We start from the raw sequence: 16,687 nt of genomic DNA, 5'->3' as shown, positions 1-16,687 counted from the left end.
GGGCCACCGCCCGCCCCCTGGGCTGAGGCCGCCCCCCCACCCCCAACACACACTCACTGGGCTGCAGCTGCTTCACGGGGTTGGCTTCAGGGCCGTTGGGGGCCCGGATGTACTTGGGGAAGAGGTTGCGGATGACCCTGCAGGGAGAAGGCCGGTGGGTCAGGCCCAGCCGGCCCTCCAGCTGCCTCCCTGCCCCCAGGCCCCAACTCACACAGACTGGTCGGAGGTGCCTTCAAGCAGGCTGGCCAGCTGCCGCCGCTCACTGCTGTTGGGGGCCAGGTCCAGGGTGTGCTTCTCGTTGGTGTACTCCACGGTGCCACCCTTGGCCAGGTCCCTGCGTGCCGGGGCACGGTGTGACCCACTGCGGGCTGCACCCCCCGGTCCCGCCCCAGCCCAGCACGCACCTCTGGAAGTTCCAGATGAAGCGCAGGGTGATGTCGGCCACGCCATCGTACAGCTCCCGCTTCATCTGTGCCCGGCTCGGCGGGCTGATGCGCCACAGTGCCCCGGAGCTGCCCTCGATCTGCGCCGTGACGATGTCCTCGGGGCTGTACTGGCTGATGAACTGCATGGCCAGCTGGACCCCAGGCAGCCCTTGAGTGAGGGGCTCCTGGACACCCCCCACCCCAGCCCCCTGCTGCTGCCGGGTGGGGCCCTCTCACCGGGTTAGGGTCAAACTGTCTGGACAGCTCCTCGTAGGCCTGCTGTGTGAATGGCACGATGGACGGCTGCTGCGCGCTCATGGTGAACAGGGGCTACAGGGAGTGGGGTGGCGACTGTGATGGGGCAGGGAGCCCCCATGGTGCCGAACACCCTGAAGGTGGGTGGGGTGCAGCCCATGCCCGCCGTCACCTGTTTCCAGCGGGCACAGACTGGTGGCTCACCTCGTAGCCACCCAGCTTGAGGGTGACAGTGACATCGATGGGCTGGTTGACGACACCGACCACAGAGCGCACCAGGGACATGAAGAGCAGTGGGAACCAGATGATGGCCACAAGGAAGAGGATGATGAGACCACCCATGCCGTACTTGACAATCTTCTTCTTCTTCTGCCCCTTGGGCTGGGGGTATTTCTGGGGGGCGGGACATGGCTCAGCCCTGCCCGCCCCCTTGCCCCGGGGTGAAGGCGGGCACTGGCCCAGACCCCCGGGGCCTCACGCAGCCACAGCCTGGGGCCCACCCAGGGGCTCGTGAAGCCAGATTTTAAAGCGTCACAGTTGACTGCAAAGCTCTAGCACTCGAGACGGGGTGGATACGTGAGCACAGAAACCCAACGGCCCAGAGCCCAGAACGCGACCCGCCGCCTAGTGAGTGCTGCCAGGATGATTCCACGGGGGGAAGGACCGTCTCTTCAGCGATGCTGCTGGGACAAATGGTTGTCCACATGCCAAAGCAGCAGGACCCCATCTAAGACCTCAGTCTGGATTCAATGGAAAATTCTCAGACCTAACGTGGAAAGCATGAGCAATGAGAGAAAAACCACTACGTTATAAAAAAAGAAGAGTTTGCTTCAGAAGATGGGATGCTATCAAGAAAGTGAGGAGATGGGGTGTCTCAGTGGCTCAGTCGGTTAAGCGTCTGACTCGGTCTGGGCTCAGGTCGTGAGGTCAGGCCCTGGGTCAGGCTCCACACTGAGAAGTCCCCTTGAGATTCTTTCCCTCAGCCATTCCCCCTGCTTGTGCTCTACGCCTCTCTCAAATAAATCTTAAAAAAAAAGCGGAGAGACCACGCAGAGAATGGGAGAACCCATCTGCAAATCCTGTGTGATAAGGGTTATGTCCAGAATGCAGAAAGAATTCTTAAAGAGAACAAGCCAAGGACAAAAGGGGCAAAGCAGATCGCCGACAAGCACACGAAACGATCCTCGCCATCATCCACCATCAGGGAAATGCAAATCCGAACCCCCTTGAGTCACGGGCACCGGCAGGGATGGGAGAGGGGGCAGCTGCTGTGGACAACAGGGGCAGTCCCCACCAGGCGAGACCAGGAGCTGCCCCCGCGCGGCCCCCCGCCACGTGTGTCCATAGCAGTGCGCGTTGCAATGAACAGGAGGAACCAGCCCGCCGTCCAGGACTGTTTAACTGCTGGGTACATGTACAGTGGGCCAGTCACACGGAGGAACACTCCTCAGCCACAAAACCCTCACTTCTGACACAGGCCACATGGACTAGCTTTGAAACTTCAGAACGAAAGCAGCCAGACGCAGGCCATGCGGCATGTGACGGCGTGGACACCCAACTTCCAGCACAGACAGGTCTGTGCAGAGTCGGGGGGCCGGGGGGGGGTCTCTGCAGAGCGTGAGCGTATCTTAGACCTGTCTGGTGATAGGGGCCAGCTCTGTGACGATGCCAGGAGTCTGAACTCTACCCGTGCATGGGGGGGCCCTGTTTCCGTTACCTCCCACTGCAGCTGCTCACACAGAAAACCCAGCTGACCTCCACTGCCCCAGCTCCCAGCCCTCATGCCCGTGAGCCAAGCAGTCAAGCCTCCTGGGCCAGGCATGCACTCAGGCCCGCTCTGCCAGCTACGTGCCGAAGGCCACATTCACAGCACTGTCACCCCCCGCCCCCGGGGACCGCCAGCACCACCTAGCTCTCTCATGGCCCATCTGCCCCACTCCCCGCCTGAGCCAGGCACCTTCTCAGTCTCGCGGCTGCACTTGATGATGAAGATGTTGGCGTAGATGTCCTCCACGCACATCCAGCTGGACAGGGACAGCGTGGTGTCTGTCCACACCCAGTCCATCACGGCCCGAAGCTCCACCAGGAATGGCACAAGGCGGAACCTGCCCGAGGAGGGGAGCCCGTCAGGAGGGCCCATGGGTGGCAGCCTGACTCCTGGCGCCCCAGGCCGGCCTGCACTCACCCCTGGAAGAGGAAGAGGTTCAGGTGGTTGTACTTCTTGGTGAGGAAGTTGCCAAGAATGCGGGTGGGGTATCCACAGCGGATCTGGTAGGCTGACAGGGCGAAGTAGATGCACTTGACGAAGTACCACAGCTGGGCCACTGCGTTCTGGCTGAACATCCTGGGGGGACAGGAAGCCCAGCTCAGGGCACCCTGCCCGAGGCCAGAGCCTCAAGGTCCCCAGGGCCAGACACCCACCTCTCGGTGACGGCGGGCAGAATGAAGAACATCCAGAGGTGGATGGCCAGCACCAGGACGACCTGGAAGGCCAGCTTGCCCAGCACGGTCTTGCGGAGGTAGAGGGCACGGTCGATGACCATGGTGCTGAACTGGATGAGCAGCATGACCAGGAAGGCCTCTGGCACTTGGTCGTCCGACAGCGAGGACGTGATGTCTGTAGCTGCCGAGTGTTTCTGTGCCGGGAGAGCAGAGGTCAGGGGGCAGCTGGGGGCAGGCAGCAGGGTGGCCGCCGGGCTCTGCGCTCACCCCAAAGGCCCAGAAGCCGAAAATGATGATGATGAAGTCGACCACGTCGGCCAGAAACATGAGCGCGTAGACGTCAGTGGCCGCACGGTATTTGGTGTGCAGGATATCGTGGAAGAAGCGCTGCAGGGGCCGGTACACGCTCCGGGCCCTGTGGGTGAGGGTGCGTGGGCAGGGGGCTCAGCGCCTGCCTCGGCTGCTCCCACCCGCCCTTGCCCGGGAGCAGCCAGCAGTCACGCACATGGCCAGGCAGAAGCTCTGCAGTCGGAGCCCCACGGCTGTCACTCTTTCCCGGGGGCGACTCCACTTCTCTCTCCCAGAGGCTGCCGTCACACCTTCTGTGGGGGGCAGCCACTGCTGACCGGAGCCCCCGGAGAGCTGAGTGCAGCTCGGACTCCAACCAGTCCGAGACCCCCTCCCACCAGGGGCTGGCATCACCCCACTTCACAGACCAGCAGGCTGAGCATGGGGACCTCCCCAGGTCACGGGCAGTGGGCCGGCTGGGGCAGCGGGGAACCGGGTGGGCTGGGGTGGCTGTGCACGGACAGGGCCGTCGTACCAGTGGATGCAGGTTCTACGGGCTCCGTACTCTCCCTCCTTTTCTTCCTGAACCGCAGGCTGATACGCTTCGTGTCTTGGGGCTTGAGCTCCACAGGAGGCTCTGCGGGCCCGTCCCCTGCTTCTGCCTGGATGTGGTCCTGGGTGAGGGCCCCGGCCACTGCTGGCTCTCCCTGGGGCCCCGTGTCCGCCTCAGTCTGGGGTCCCAGCGGTGCCCGCTCCTCCTCAAACCCCTTCTTCCCACTGCCCCGGTCCTGCTCCTTGGAGAGCTGGCTCTCTTCATGGTCCCAGAGGCCATAGCACTGCAGAGGGAAGGAGGGAAGGAGCCTGGCGTGGCCACACTGGGCGGCGCTCAGGCCAGGCAAGATGGCCAGGCCCACCCTGGGACCCACGACGTCCAGCCTTGCCTCTTGCAGCTGGGCAGCCGGCGGGTGGGGCGTGTGCTGGGAGGTGCCTGCCTGCTGCCCGCCGGCCCAGGCCCAGTGGACTCACCAGCAGCTGCGAGCGATGGAAGAAAAGGGCCAGGAGCTGCACCAGATCGTACTTGATGTAGCTCTCCGTCTTCTCCAAGCCCAGGATGCGCGGCGGGAAGTACGGCTTGTTCTCGTAGCGCCGCAGCACGGCGTGCGTGTTCCAGGGGAAGAAGCCAAACTGGAACAGGTACTTGGTGACCACGGACACCTGTGGGGGAGGGGGCTCAGCATGGGGGGCCAGGCCCCACCCCCTCCCGCTCCGGCCGCGGCCCACCTCGGTAAAGATGATGGCCGTCATCCAAAAGCGCTTGCTGGGCCTCGGGATGGACAGCATCGCCCACAGGAAGACGAGCACGGGCAGCACCAGGGAGGTGACCGAGGCGGTGACCATGTGGTTGAGGATGATGATGAAGTAGCAGAGCAGTTCCGAGTGGGCCGCCACGCACTGGTAGGCGGCCTGCAGCAGCCGCAGGACCCGGCCCTGCCCAGCTTCGAACTGCGCGGCCTCCTCCAGCTCCCCGATGCGCTGCCGCCTGTGGGGAGCCGCGCCCACACCCCTCTCAGCACCGGGCCTGGCTCCGAGGGGGCGCTGCCCCTCCCCGCCGCCCCCCCCGCCCCCCCCCGACCTGGTCAGCAGCTCACTGGCCGTGCGCATTCGGGTCGCGGCACCGGCAGGAAGCTCCCCAGAGCTGTGCGGGGAAGCCCCAGGCTCGGTGGCCAGCTCGCCGCCACCGCTGCCGCGGGTGTGGTACCCCGTGCCCAGCGGGCCGCCGAGGTCCTCCGTCGTCATGCTCCGCGGCTCCTCGGACCCCGGCCCGCTGAGGGAAGTGAGGCTGGTCATCGAGGCAGCCTGCTCTCTGCTCTGCCCAGGCTCTGGGGCTGGAGGGGCCTCCCGGGCCCCGGCGGACAACGCACCCCCTGGTCTGCGCACCCCGTGCGCGCCGCCAGCCCGCACCTACCTCAAAGCTGTACTCGGTGCGTCTTGGGCCCCCGAGGGGCCTGGAGGTGCGGCCTCGGCCTCACTGCTGTACATCTGCTCCGCCCAGCTGCGGGGCACCTCTCTGCCCTGCACGGCAGGGAGGGCTCAGGCCACAGTTCCCCGGGGCGCTGGCGGGGCGGGCGGCAGGGGGTGGGGCATGCACACTCACCCCACACATCCCCTGCTTGCACAGGTAGCGCTCGGCACGCAGCACGTCACTCATGGCACGGTGGTGCCGTGTGAAGGCGAGCAGCCAGTCCGTCAGCCCATCCAGCAGCGCCCGCCCCAGCACCCACAGAAACTGCACGGTGCTCAGCACGCGCTGCATCACGTGGCTGGGGCCTGTGGGCAGGCGGGAGGCAGGACGCTGCAGAGGCTGCCCCAGGAGGCCCCCAGCCCCCCAGGCCCCAGGGTGCACATACCAGCTGCCACTGCCTCGTCCGGGCCGTCCGCCGACTCTGCTTCCTGGCCTGGGCCGCCTCCTGGGCACGGGGTGCTGATCAGCCACTGCAGCCCCACGTGCCCGCCCCCACCCCGCACGCGGCCAGCGCACCTGTTGGCAGCTGCTCCGTCCCTTCCTGCCTCGCTTGGTCCTCCCGCTGCTGCCTCAGCACCGTCTGCGCGTTGGTCACCCACGCGTGGTAGGCCATCTGTGGACCGGATCCTCGCGTTAGCGCCCCACTGCCCCGGACGGCACATCCCGGTCAGCCCACCTGCCAGCTCCCGAGGACAAGGCTGGGATCTGGCCGCCACTGGGGGCCTTCAGCTGGCTCCCTGCTTCGGGGCAACACCCGGGTCCCGTGGGACTGTGGCGGGAAGGCAGGGCAAGCAGCCCACCCGCGCACACGGCTGTCACTCCCTGAGAACTCCGGGCCCAGAGACAGGCAAGAGGCTCCTGGCCCATCCTTCTTCCAGCAAACACGCGTGACCCTTCTCCAAGGCCAGGCCACTGGTGGCCACTCAGGCCTGGACGGTCGGAGGGCTGACCTCAGGAGGCGGTGGACAGAGGGGCACATAGCTGCCCACGACCTGCGCCTCCTACAGCCTGCCTGCCCACCTGACCAGTGGGCTCTGCGGGTCGGAATGGATCTGGGCAGGCTGGCCAGAGCGTGTGTCTCCGCATGCTGGGCTGTGCGGGCCCAGGCGCCCGTGGACAGGGGAAGGCAGGGCACCCTCCCGCCTCACCTGGAAGGCACTCTGTGCTGATGGCCTGGGGTCCTCAGGCACGGCCTCCTCCTCCTCCTCACTGTCTGACTCGAACAGGAAGTAGTCCCCGGAGTGGATGACTGTGGGCAGGGCGGGGCTGAGGACCGTCCGCCCCGGGGGAGGGCCTGGCCTCCACACCCCCACACCCACAAGCCTCTCAGCTTCGTTTCTTCAGTTTGGGGTGGGCCCAGGACAGGCGTGTGGGTTCCCTCAGCATCCCGTGACCCATGAGTAGAGGCCCGCGTGTCCCTCCCCACCCTCAGGGACAGCCCGTGCGGGCTGGGGTCGGCGGAATGGGGGACAGGCCAGAGCAGTGACACGAGACCAGAGAGGACGAGAGGAACACACGGGCAGGCTGGGGATCAGCGCTGAACACCCAGACTTGTGCGTCTGAGAGTCCAAACGACGGGAGGAGAGCACAGAGCCTGCCGTGGGGACCTGGTTCAATCGAGGCTGGGGTGAGGCCTGAGGGAAAGGCCCGGGGGCACAGCCGGAGGCGCGCACAGAGCAAGCTCCCTCGCCCAGAAGGCAGACAGCAGCTGAGAAAGAGGGGGCCCGGGGACAGCGGCCCCGACGGGGTGGCCGCGGTCGGCCAGGCTAGGGTGGTACCTGTGGCATGGTCCAGCCAGGGCCGCCACCACTGTCTCCGTGGGGAGGAGCCCCCTGGACTGCCAGGCCCTGTGGAGGGGCGGACGTGAGCCAGCAGGGAGAGGCACGGGGAGAGCAAGGGCAGCCCCCCAGACGGAGACCGCCTCTGTGTGGACTGAGGGGCCTCGCTGTGCTGTGGGGCGCAGCGGACAGCCCACAAGTGCACGCAGACAGTGGCGGGCTAGCCACAGAGCCTGCAGGGACATGGGGACCACATGGCACGGGACAGATGGGCGGGAAGGCCTGTGGACAGCACATGGCATGGACATGCCAGGACCTGGGAGCCCTTCCACCCCCTGCCTACTCACCTGGCTCCTGGCTGGGGTCTGGGGGTTCCTGGGAGTGACGGTGGCCCGCCCGGCCCTGCCTGTGCTTTTCCTGCTTGGCACGGATACGCTCCATCCTGGGGGGTGGGGGTGGCCCTGAGCACCGAGCTGATGAGGACAGCTGGTGAGGAGAGCCCGGGGTCCCCGCCCCGGATACCACCTACTGCCTTTTCAGCTGGGCCAGGGACTTCTCCTCGGCCTTGCGGTGGAGGTCGATGCTTTTGAGGTTGGCGGCGTTGTACAGCGCGAAGCCCCTGTGGGGAGCGGTCACCCCGGGGACGCTGAGCTCCAGCTCCCCGGCTCCCGCACCTGTGGGCTCGGCCCCAGCTGACTGCCCCCTCGCCCTGTGCTGGGATCGGGAGGAGGAGACTCTCCTGCCACCTCCAGGCTCACGGAGAGGGAAAACACGCAACTGAAGGGGCATCAGCGGGCAGGAGCCGGGCACCCTGCGGCCAGCGTGCGGGCGAAAACGGACGAGCCCCGGCCAGCGGCAGAGCCGGGGCCGAGAAGAGGCGCTCGGGCCCCGAGGAGGTCGCGAGCGACGCGCGGCGCTGGAGCGGGGACACGGGGCCCTGGGGCACCCGGGGCCGGGGCTGACCTGGAGGCCTGCAGGGCGGTGGCCTGGAGCTCGGCGCGCACGTGCAGGAAGTAGCGGCTGAGGAAGACGCGACGCTGCAGCAGCAGGAACAGGAAGCAGACGCTGTCCCAGAGCACGCCAGCCTCCTCCACGGGCAGCAGGCAGTCCCGGTCCCTGCTCAGCATCTCCTTCGCTGTGGGACGGTCCGGCTCAGGGCAGGGGGCCCCAGGAGCAGTGTGCGTCCCCGGGCCCGGCCCACAGCGCGCCCCCCGCCTACTCACGGTCGTAGTAGCCTTTGACGGTGCACACGAGGCTGAAGAGCTGGATGACCCAGCAGAAGCTGCTCTGCATCTGCTCCACGAACACGCAGGACAGGAGCTGGGGCAGGAAGGTGGTCAGCCTGGGGCCGGAGGGGCGGGGCCAGGGGCAGGCGGGGGCGGGGCCAGGGGCAGGCGGGGGCGGGGCCAGGGGCAGGCGGGGGGGGCCGGGCGGGGCGCGGAGCGGGGACACCGATCGGGGGCGGGGCCGGGCTGGGCGGGGGCGGGGCCAGGCCGGGGAGACCGATCGGGGGCGGGGCCGGGGGCCGGGGCGGAGCCGGGCTCACTGAGAGCATGTTCTTGGAGATGATGACGGTGACGTTGTACAGGATGAGGCAGTCCCACAGCACGAGGCGGGTGCGCGTGTGCTTCTGCAACAGGCTGGTGCCGAAGAGCAGCAGGTAGAAGCAGGCCAGCAGGTAGCCCAGCCCGAAGATGCTGATGCGCGTGGCCCCCGTGACAAACACCACCACCAGCACCAGCCAGAAGAGGTAGCGGAAGACAGCCACCTTCAGCATGTCGAGGTAGGACCTGTCAGACAGGCCGTCACTGCAGGGACCCCAGGGACGCCGGCGGAACGCGCCCCTGCGGCCAGGTCAGCGTCTGCCCCTCCTCCTGGGCGCAGGTGTGCTGCCGGCAGCACCCGTCCCGGGCTCGGGTGCCCAGCCTGCAGACCAGCCGCTTCTGCAGCGCCCAGGACCCACCTGCAGTAGATGAAGTTGGGCACGGCGCTGGGCTCGCCCAGCTGCAGCTCCAGGTGGTCAGTGTTGATGCCGGCCATGAGCTGCCACTCCTCCGTGCGCTCGGCGGAGAACACCTGCCACTGCTGGGAGGCACACAGCAGCAACAGGAAGTCACCTGCGGGCACACGGGAGACGGCTGGCCACGCGAGGGTCAGCGCTCGGCAGCACGGGCGGGGGGAAGCACCACTGTGTGTCTGCAGGGGCCCGCCGTGGGAACCATGGATGTCCACACGTGAGCATGGACAGCGGGGGACAGCAGGATTAGGGTACGGGTTAGGGTTAGGGTTAGGGTACGGGTTAGGGTACGGGTTAGGGTACGGGTACGGATTAGGGGTTAGGGTATGGGTTAGGGTACGGGTTAGGGTTAGGGTATGGGTTAGGACACGGGTTAGGGTTAGGGTGACCTGTCTGCCCATGCCACAGGGGCGCCCCCCCCCCACAGCCGCACGCACACCTGCGTCTACACAAGGGGCCCTGCTGGTGTCCACCCCTGTGCGCACACCTGCGAGCAGATGCAGGTGTGTGTGGCTGTGCGTACACATGGGAGGTGGGCCTCTTGTCTCAGAAACATGCCCAGAGAACTGGACACCGTTGTGGGGCAAGGCCCCTCTGGGGACCCACAGGGCTGGCCGGCCAGGGAGGCCCAGACACCGTGCCCCTTGCTGGTGGAGGCAGGCCTCCGCTCAAGGGCTGTCCGTCCCCACGCAAAACCTCAATGCCCTCCCATGAGGCTGGCAGGCGGTGCGTGGGGGGACGGGCCACAGGCACTCACTGATGAGGTTGGTGGAGTTGGGGGTTCTGAAGAAGTCGGGCAGGTACAGCCACTTGATGAGCGCCGAGTTCATGGGGATGGCCTGGCTCCAGCGCCATGGGTAGTCTGTGGGTGCGGGGTGTGCGTTAGGACCCCACCTGCAGGCCCACAGCCTCCGGGTTCACAGGCCTCATTCTTGCACCCACTTGTGCATTCACACGGTCTCAGAAACACCCCACCTCTTGTTCAGAGCACACAGGCCAGAGATTCTAGCGCATTCTTCAGGCATCAACTGGCCCAGGCCCCAGGCAAGGACCGAAGAGCCAGCCCAGGGAGTCATAGGTGGGCAGGCCTGCTTGGGGGGTGGTCATGGCATGGAGGGCCCCAAATGAGGCTTTGTCATGCACCTACCAGCCAAGACAAAATACAGGGACACCACAAACACCAGTGAGGATGCAGAAAAACCAGGTCCCACGTCCATCCCTGGCAGGAACGTCAACGACCAGCTCTGCACACGAGTCCCCGAGAAGCGAGAACTATGCCCACACAGAAGCCTGTGGCTGGACGCCCCCGACAATGTCCCTGCAGAGAGCCCCATGCCAGCAACAACCTGCACCTGCCAGAGGCCAGAGATGACAGAGCTACGTCCGTCCAGCACAGATAGTCCTCAGCGGGGGAGAGCACCAGACACCAACGCCCATGGCCGCCCAGACACACCCCAACTACATTCGCCGAGTGAAACAAACCAGCCCCGAGGCGCCCTAGGGCACAATTCTAGCTCCGTGACATTGGGGACGGACATCTGTGGTTGCCCAAGCTGGGGGCGGGCAGGCTGCAAAGGGCCCACACGGCCCCAAGCTCGGGGTACTGGGGAGGCCTTAGGGAACCGCCAGAGAATGAACTTGACCACATTTTTAACTCCAGAAAGTACATGGATGCTGGGGACCCAGGATGGGGCACAGACTGCGGGTCCACCTGGACAACCCGTGTATGGCAGACCCCCTAGGAATGGGGAAGAGCAGAGCCCACCCACGCCGCTTTGGAAAACAGTGTTTTGCCTGAAAAAAGTCACCCAAAGCAGCAAGCACACCCCGGGCCCAGATGTCGTTTCTCCATTTCAGCCTGTGGGGACAGGAAGGGGCGCTCCACGGGGCGGGGAGGACTCCCGGCTGGGTGGAGGGTGCAGGCTGAGGCAGGGGCGTCTACAGGCGCAGTGTGGGCATGCTCGGAAGGTGGTGGGCCCGCGAGAGGGCCCAGGGGCTCCTGGGGCCAACACAGCAACCGTGTGAACAACAAAGAGGCAGCACCCCGTGTCCACACAGGAAAGAGCAAGCGGACACGTCAGCGGGGGACAGAGGACCAGTAACTGTAGAACGAGCAAGTCACCACTAGAAAACCCAGCGAATGACCCCCACAGATAGGACCCTCCGATGGAGGCTGGAAGCAGCCCGAGACGTCCGGGAGGAATAGCACGTTCGCAGAACCTCAGGGGAGACCCACAGTCGGCACTGCCCCCGAGGGACAGGGAGCGGCCCCCGAGCGGAGACACGCCAGCCCCGCGGAGCAGGACGCTTCCCGGCTGCGGCGTTCCCGCCAGAAGGGTGACTTCACCTGGCCTAACAGACACCAGACTATCCCCAACTGAGGGACACAGCCCAGGCTCCTCAAAAGCTCCAAGGTCCTAAAAGGCAACCACGGAGCTGAGCCGGCACCGAGGAGACGGCACGACGGGAGGTGGCGCGGGGCCCGCACCGTGGTTCATGCCCCAGCTGACTCGGGGGAGCTGCGCGAAGGGCATCCGGGAAGGTCCTACTTCAGCAATTCTGCGTAACAAGGTCCAAAACAGCCCCCGAAACAGGAGTGAAGGACAGACGCAAGGACAGGGGGTCTCGAATGTGTCTGGCTGAAGAGCTGGCCTCAAGGTCACGTGCTGTGGGGTCAGTTTCTGAGACACTCGGAAACGGTCCGGCCAGCGGTGGCCGCGTGGGGCAGGGAGCTGGGGTGCGAACGCTCCCATGTGACTCGCCAACGGCCTCACGCGCCCACAGGCCCACGGGGCAGCCTCGAGGAGCGCGGCTGCGGTGGTGGAAGGCCCGGGGGCGCGGCCATTCCGACAAGCAGCAGAGCGGGGAGAAAGCCGGGCACTTCTCCACACACCGGCCAACTGAAAAGTGCGCCAGAAACAGCCGAGAACGCCGGCCCCCACGAGTCCCGCCCGCGGCCCGCTCAGGAGGCCCTGCTCACGGACACCGCGCTCGCCGATGGCGCAGGAAGCAGCAGTCCCTCTGCTGGGGGGCTGGGGACACTGGAGGTGCAGGCCATGCCAAGGACGCCGTACCGCCATGCACCGCGGCAAACCCACGGGCCCGCTCCAGAGACCACCCGGAGAGAGCAGGGGCAGAGCACCGCCAGGGGCACCCCCAGGGGACGAGGCCAGACCTGGGGGTCGTGCAGGACGGCCGGCCGTGTGCGGCCCCCCTCCCCACCCCCGCCCAGGCGCCCGCCCTCGGAGACTCTGGTGTGGCCCCCGGGGGCGCGCAGCCACCGCTCACCGATGCACAGGGCGGGGGGGATGCCCAGACACAGCAGGTACTGGTAGAGCAGGAAGAGCGCCAGGAAGAGGCAGTAGTTGGGCCAGAGGCGGGCGATGGCTGCACGGCGGCGGCGGGTGAGGATGAGCACCAGCCAGCAGCCATGCAGGATGACCATGAAGTTCATGCGCTGCCCAATCACGTTCACGGCCATCAGGAAGCAGATCTGGGGGTGGCAGAGGACGGGGCGCAGTGAGCTGCCGGCGGGGCGGGCCTTCTGGGCCCCGCTTCCGGGCAGACTGGGAGGTCGGGCGGGCTCCGAGCAGTGGGGGCAGCAGCCCAGCTCACCACGGCCCACACCGTCCTCGTGGAAGCGTGGAGAGGCCGGACATGCCTCCACCGTGAGGGCGGCAGGGGGAGCCACGGCTCAGGGGCTTCCAAGCACAGTGGACCTGTGACCCGGTCTCCGGCCGGGGTCCCAGACCCCACAGCCCTTACTCTGCGAGGGCAGGCCGACTGAGCCCGGGAGGTCCAGCCCCTCGGAGGCCCTTCCCCTGTGCGCCCCGCCCCCCCCGGTGGCCCTCGAGGGCCTGCACACTGCTGATGTCCAGCAAAGGCCACACAGAGGGTGACATGGGCCCCCCTGTCCTCGGGGGGGGGGCGGCCCAGGGAAGGGGTGAGGGTTGACACTGGGCCTCACCTCTAGCCCAAATTTGTAGAAAAAGAAGTTGACGAAGTACTTGAGGCAGCTGAGCAGGTCCTGGTCCAGCCGCTGGCGAGTGCCGTCGGCACAGACGGCCTGGGCGGGCAGCGGGCCCAGCTGGTGCTGCCGACGGTGGTGTTCCTGGCGCCGGTATACGATGGCCTCGAACACCAGCAGCAGCAGGACCTGCAGGTGGTTCTGGGGAGGGGGGCACGGTCACGCTCCACCCACCGCCCCCGCCCAGCCCCACGACCCTGCGGCCCCTTGCTCACCTGGATGTAGCCTAGGTTTGGAAAGCCCTTCCGCACCCCAAACCAGTTGGCAGGGTCGACGGGCCCCCGGTACAGCAAGGACTGCTTGATCTCCGCCTTCTGCAGGTTGGTGCTGTTAAGGAGGGGCTGGGGAAATGGAGAATCAGCACCTGCTCCCCGCGCCCCCCCGGTAGCTAGACTGTGACCCCAGGACGGCCCACCCTACCCGGCCCCCCCACATCAGCCACAGCTCCGGACAGGAGCCCCAGCGAGCCCCCACCAGGGACGCATGTGGACTGTCAGCCTCTGACCGACCCTGACGGGGAAGGGCCAGCGTGTCTGGGGACGAGGCGGCCACGGGGTGGGGGAGGGCAACAGACAGGAGGGCCCCCCCCCCCCGTCCCCACCACCCTGAGCTGAAGAGCCGTCACTGGGGACCCCTGAGGTACGGGCGGCTGGGCGAGGCTCCCGCCTGGTCCTACCTCGGTGCAGTTGCTGGAGTACTCGTGGGGGTTGACGACCTTGAGCTGGTAGAGCATCTTGCACACGATGATGATGCAGGTCCACACGGTGGACAGGCAGGAGGCCATGGGCCGGAAGCGGGGGTAGGGCAGGGCGAAGGCCCAGAGCACCACCAGCAGCAGGTTCAGCACCGACACCTGGGAGGTGGTGGGCAGGCTGGGGCGGGCGCAGCACCACCTCCCGGGGTCCCCCCAGGGAGGCCAGCAACTGCGTTCCTCGTGGCCCTGCTGCAAACGGGGGGGTGGCGTCCGTGCCGTCCTTACCTCCTTCAGGGCCACCCACACGGTGTACAGGGCCACCAGCTTGAAGACGTGCAGCTCCAGGAGACGCTGCACCAATACCTGCACTTGGGTGAGGACGTCCGAGAAGCCGGAGGCGAGGTCCAGCAGCCGTTCGGCCACCAGGCCCCACTTGCTGGCTGCAGCCGAGGGGGAGGCGCCGTGAGGAAGAGGGGCTCACGGGGTCGGGGCAGAGGGACCCCACAGCTGCCCGTGGGACTCACCTTCCGGGCCCTGCATGGCCGGGCAGGGGCCAGCCGTGCTCATCGGCCCCTCCTCGCCGGGCTCCTCCTGCTCCTCCTGCAGCAGCAGTGGGGTCCCACTGACCGTGTCCTGCCTGAGGGGCCCAGAGCATCACTTCCTACCCCAGCTTCTGGGGTCGGCCCCACCGGGCCCTCCCATTCCTGCCTTCCCCAGGGCTGCGGGAAGAAAGCCCCGCCCACAGCCCCCGCTGGTGTTCTGTCACCCTGACCCGCCAGACCCGCCAGGCCCGCCCGCGGCGTTTGAAGGGGGCAGCTGAGGCCTTGGCTGGGCTCCAGGCCCTCCCGTGCAGACCCACCGGCCTCCTTCCCTTCCCTCGTGTGTGCCAGTGGGGGGGGGGCGGGCGGCACGCTGCAGGCCCCCCCGGCCCCGCCATGGGCCTGGACGGCGGTCTGCACCCCAGGGGGCCGCAGACATGAGGGGCCGGCCACGCACCTGTGGGCCCAGCGCGGGAGGCGGGCACCGGGCAGGGGCACGTGCTCCAGGTCGGTGAGCTGCATGAAGGGCTGGTGGAAATAGTGCAGCTGCAGGATGCAGGCAAGCAGGAAGAAGCCGGGGACGAGGATGCTGGAGAAGAGCTCCGACACGCTGAACTGCTCCAGACCCAGGTCCCCCAGCCTGCGGGGGGGGAAGCCGTCAGACCCGCAGCCGGGCGGCTGGGGGGGAGCAGGAAGGCCCCCACGCCCGCCCGGCCCCACTCACTGCTCATCCGTGAGGCCCGTCAGGTTGCGCCAGTATGTGGGGAAGTCCTGGAACTGGAAGGTGTAGACGGCGACGAGCACCAGCATGGTGTAGGCCACCACCAGCCACCAGAACAGCTTGAGCAGCTTCCTCCACAGACTGTAGTAGACCTGGCGGGCGCAGGCGCGGGGGTGAGGGGCGGCCGGGGCTGCCCGCGTCCCCCGTGTCCCCCGCCGCCGCCGCTGCCTGGGTACCTGGAAGAGGGTGAGGCACAGCAGGAAGAGTAGCATGTAGACGATCTTGTAGACGACCAGGCGGCCGGCGAAGCTGACCACGATGAACATGCCGGCGCACACGTAGATCCAGTACTTGGCGTGCAGGCCGCTGACCAGCTCCCCCAGGCTCTGCAGCAGCGTCCGCGCCCGCGGCGGCTCTGCGGGTCAAGGCAGGGGCCGGCGCGGGCATGGCTTCGGGCCGGGCGGCGGGCGGGGACTGCCCCCCCGCCCCCCGGCTGCCCGGGCCTCACCTCTGTCGGCCATGGTGACCTCCGTCAGCGCGGCGGGGGCCTTCGCCTTCAGCAGCTTCTCCTTGACAAACCGGCGCAGCAGGAGCCAGAAGGTCAGCGTGTACAGCAACTGGGACGAGCGGGGGCAGCGTCACCCCCCCAAAGCCAGGGCCGGGCGCCAGCCCCCCTGCGGGCCCAGACGCGCCCTCCCGCGTCCGCCAGGCGGGGGCACAGACGTCCGGGTCCGTGGCGCTCTGCACACAGCGGCCTCACACGGGGACACCAAGCTCCCAGGATGCAGGCGCAGCAGGGGGCACCGTGGAAGCTGCGTCCGGGACGCAGGGACACGCCCCCGAGGACACAGGGTCATCCCTCATTCTCTCAACAAACAGCGACGCAGCCGCTGCTCCAGACGGGCTACAGGGGACCCCACGGGGACAGCCGGACACGGCCCCGCCCTCCCAGAGGTCCCATGTCCACGGGGGAGCCGGACAGCGAGCAGACGGCACCGTCGTGGGAGCTCACGGGCGCCCTAGGCGCTCGCCACGTGAGGGGGCACACGGGGGGCACTCACCATGGCCCCAAGGTCCAGGCAAGGGTACCGGCTGTGCTCCAGCCCCAGCTGACGCAGGCTCACAGGGCCCAGGGTGGCGGGCAGCTCAGGACGCAGGTCCATGGCCCACACGTAGCGCAGGCCACACAGCGCCAGCCCGTAGAGCAGGATGAAGGGCGAGCAGAGCATGGCCATCTGGTGGCGGCTGCGCACGGTCCAGATGAGGCAGGCCCAGAGCAGCAACACGAAGGTCAGCCAGCTGTGGTAGGTGATGCTCCACACCTGGTCAGCCAGGGCTGGTGGGCTGGTGGGCAGGGCTGCAGGGCGCCCCCGGCCCTGCTCTCCCTACCCCCGGCCCTGCTCCCCACCCACCACCCTGCTCCCCCTGCCCCCCGCTCCCCCGGGCCCCTGCTCCCCCTACCCCAGCCCGGCTCCCTG

At 67.4% G+C, this 16,687-nt stretch overlaps 1 protein-coding gene across 2 annotated transcripts in view; it reads right to left on the bottom strand.

The window, feature by feature from the left end:
- Nucleotides 1–16,687, bottom strand: part of PIEZO1 (piezo type mechanosensitive ion channel component 1) — a 55,097-nt gene that overhangs the window by 773 nt on the left and 37,637 nt on the right. The window contains exons 12-49 of one of the 2 annotated variants that reach the window (XM_035024610.1): nucleotides 16,271–16,531; nucleotides 15,718–15,826; nucleotides 15,446–15,624; nucleotides 15,213–15,361; nucleotides 14,946–15,128; nucleotides 14,474–14,586; nucleotides 14,235–14,389; nucleotides 13,932–14,108; nucleotides 13,471–13,596; nucleotides 13,196–13,396; nucleotides 12,517–12,721; nucleotides 9,986–10,090; nucleotides 9,175–9,328; nucleotides 8,758–9,001; nucleotides 8,435–8,531; nucleotides 8,175–8,346; nucleotides 7,741–7,830; nucleotides 7,559–7,653; nucleotides 7,212–7,280; nucleotides 6,582–6,682; nucleotides 5,950–6,046; nucleotides 5,819–5,878; nucleotides 5,566–5,738; nucleotides 5,377–5,483; nucleotides 5,044–5,235; nucleotides 4,692–4,950; nucleotides 4,437–4,625; nucleotides 3,946–4,246; nucleotides 3,628–3,724; nucleotides 3,390–3,537; nucleotides 3,102–3,316; nucleotides 2,866–3,024; nucleotides 2,638–2,785; nucleotides 885–1,073; nucleotides 663–755; nucleotides 405–577; nucleotides 212–334; nucleotides 58–137 (exon numbers count right to left, since the gene is read on the bottom strand). In XM_035024610.1, coding sequence (XP_034880501.1) covers nucleotides 58–137; nucleotides 212–334; nucleotides 405–577; nucleotides 663–755; nucleotides 885–1,073; nucleotides 2,638–2,785; nucleotides 2,866–3,024; nucleotides 3,102–3,316; nucleotides 3,390–3,537; nucleotides 3,628–3,724; nucleotides 3,946–4,246; nucleotides 4,437–4,625; nucleotides 4,692–4,950; nucleotides 5,044–5,235; nucleotides 5,377–5,483; nucleotides 5,566–5,738; nucleotides 5,819–5,878; nucleotides 5,950–6,046; nucleotides 6,582–6,682; nucleotides 7,212–7,280; nucleotides 7,559–7,653; nucleotides 7,741–7,830; nucleotides 8,175–8,346; nucleotides 8,435–8,531; nucleotides 8,758–9,001; nucleotides 9,175–9,328; nucleotides 9,986–10,090; nucleotides 12,517–12,721; nucleotides 13,196–13,396; nucleotides 13,471–13,596; nucleotides 13,932–14,108; nucleotides 14,235–14,389; nucleotides 14,474–14,586; nucleotides 14,946–15,128; nucleotides 15,213–15,361; nucleotides 15,446–15,624; nucleotides 15,718–15,826; nucleotides 16,271–16,531 — 5,788 coding nt within the window. The remainder of the gene's footprint in view (nucleotides 1–57; nucleotides 138–211; nucleotides 335–404; nucleotides 578–662; nucleotides 756–884; nucleotides 1,074–2,637; nucleotides 2,786–2,865; nucleotides 3,025–3,101; nucleotides 3,317–3,389; nucleotides 3,538–3,627; nucleotides 3,725–3,945; nucleotides 4,247–4,436; nucleotides 4,626–4,691; nucleotides 4,951–5,043; nucleotides 5,236–5,376; nucleotides 5,484–5,565; nucleotides 5,739–5,818; nucleotides 5,879–5,949; nucleotides 6,047–6,581; nucleotides 6,683–7,211; nucleotides 7,281–7,558; nucleotides 7,654–7,740; nucleotides 7,831–8,174; nucleotides 8,347–8,434; nucleotides 8,532–8,757; nucleotides 9,002–9,174; nucleotides 9,329–9,985; nucleotides 10,091–12,516; nucleotides 12,722–13,195; nucleotides 13,397–13,470; nucleotides 13,597–13,931; nucleotides 14,109–14,234; nucleotides 14,390–14,473; nucleotides 14,587–14,945; nucleotides 15,129–15,212; nucleotides 15,362–15,445; nucleotides 15,625–15,717; nucleotides 15,827–16,270; nucleotides 16,532–16,687) is intronic. The other variant, XM_035024611.1, reaches the window with a different exon arrangement.

This window comes from Mirounga leonina, unplaced genomic scaffold (assembly GCF_011800145.1).
Source record: "Mirounga leonina isolate KUSES-001 unplaced genomic scaffold, KU_Mleo_1.0 Mir_180, whole genome shotgun sequence".
Classification (NCBI taxonomy): Eukaryota; Metazoa; Chordata; class Mammalia; order Carnivora; family Phocidae; genus Mirounga; species Mirounga leonina.
The sequence above is the reverse complement of the archived record's forward strand: the minus strand, read 5'-3'. Positions and strand labels throughout refer to the sequence as shown.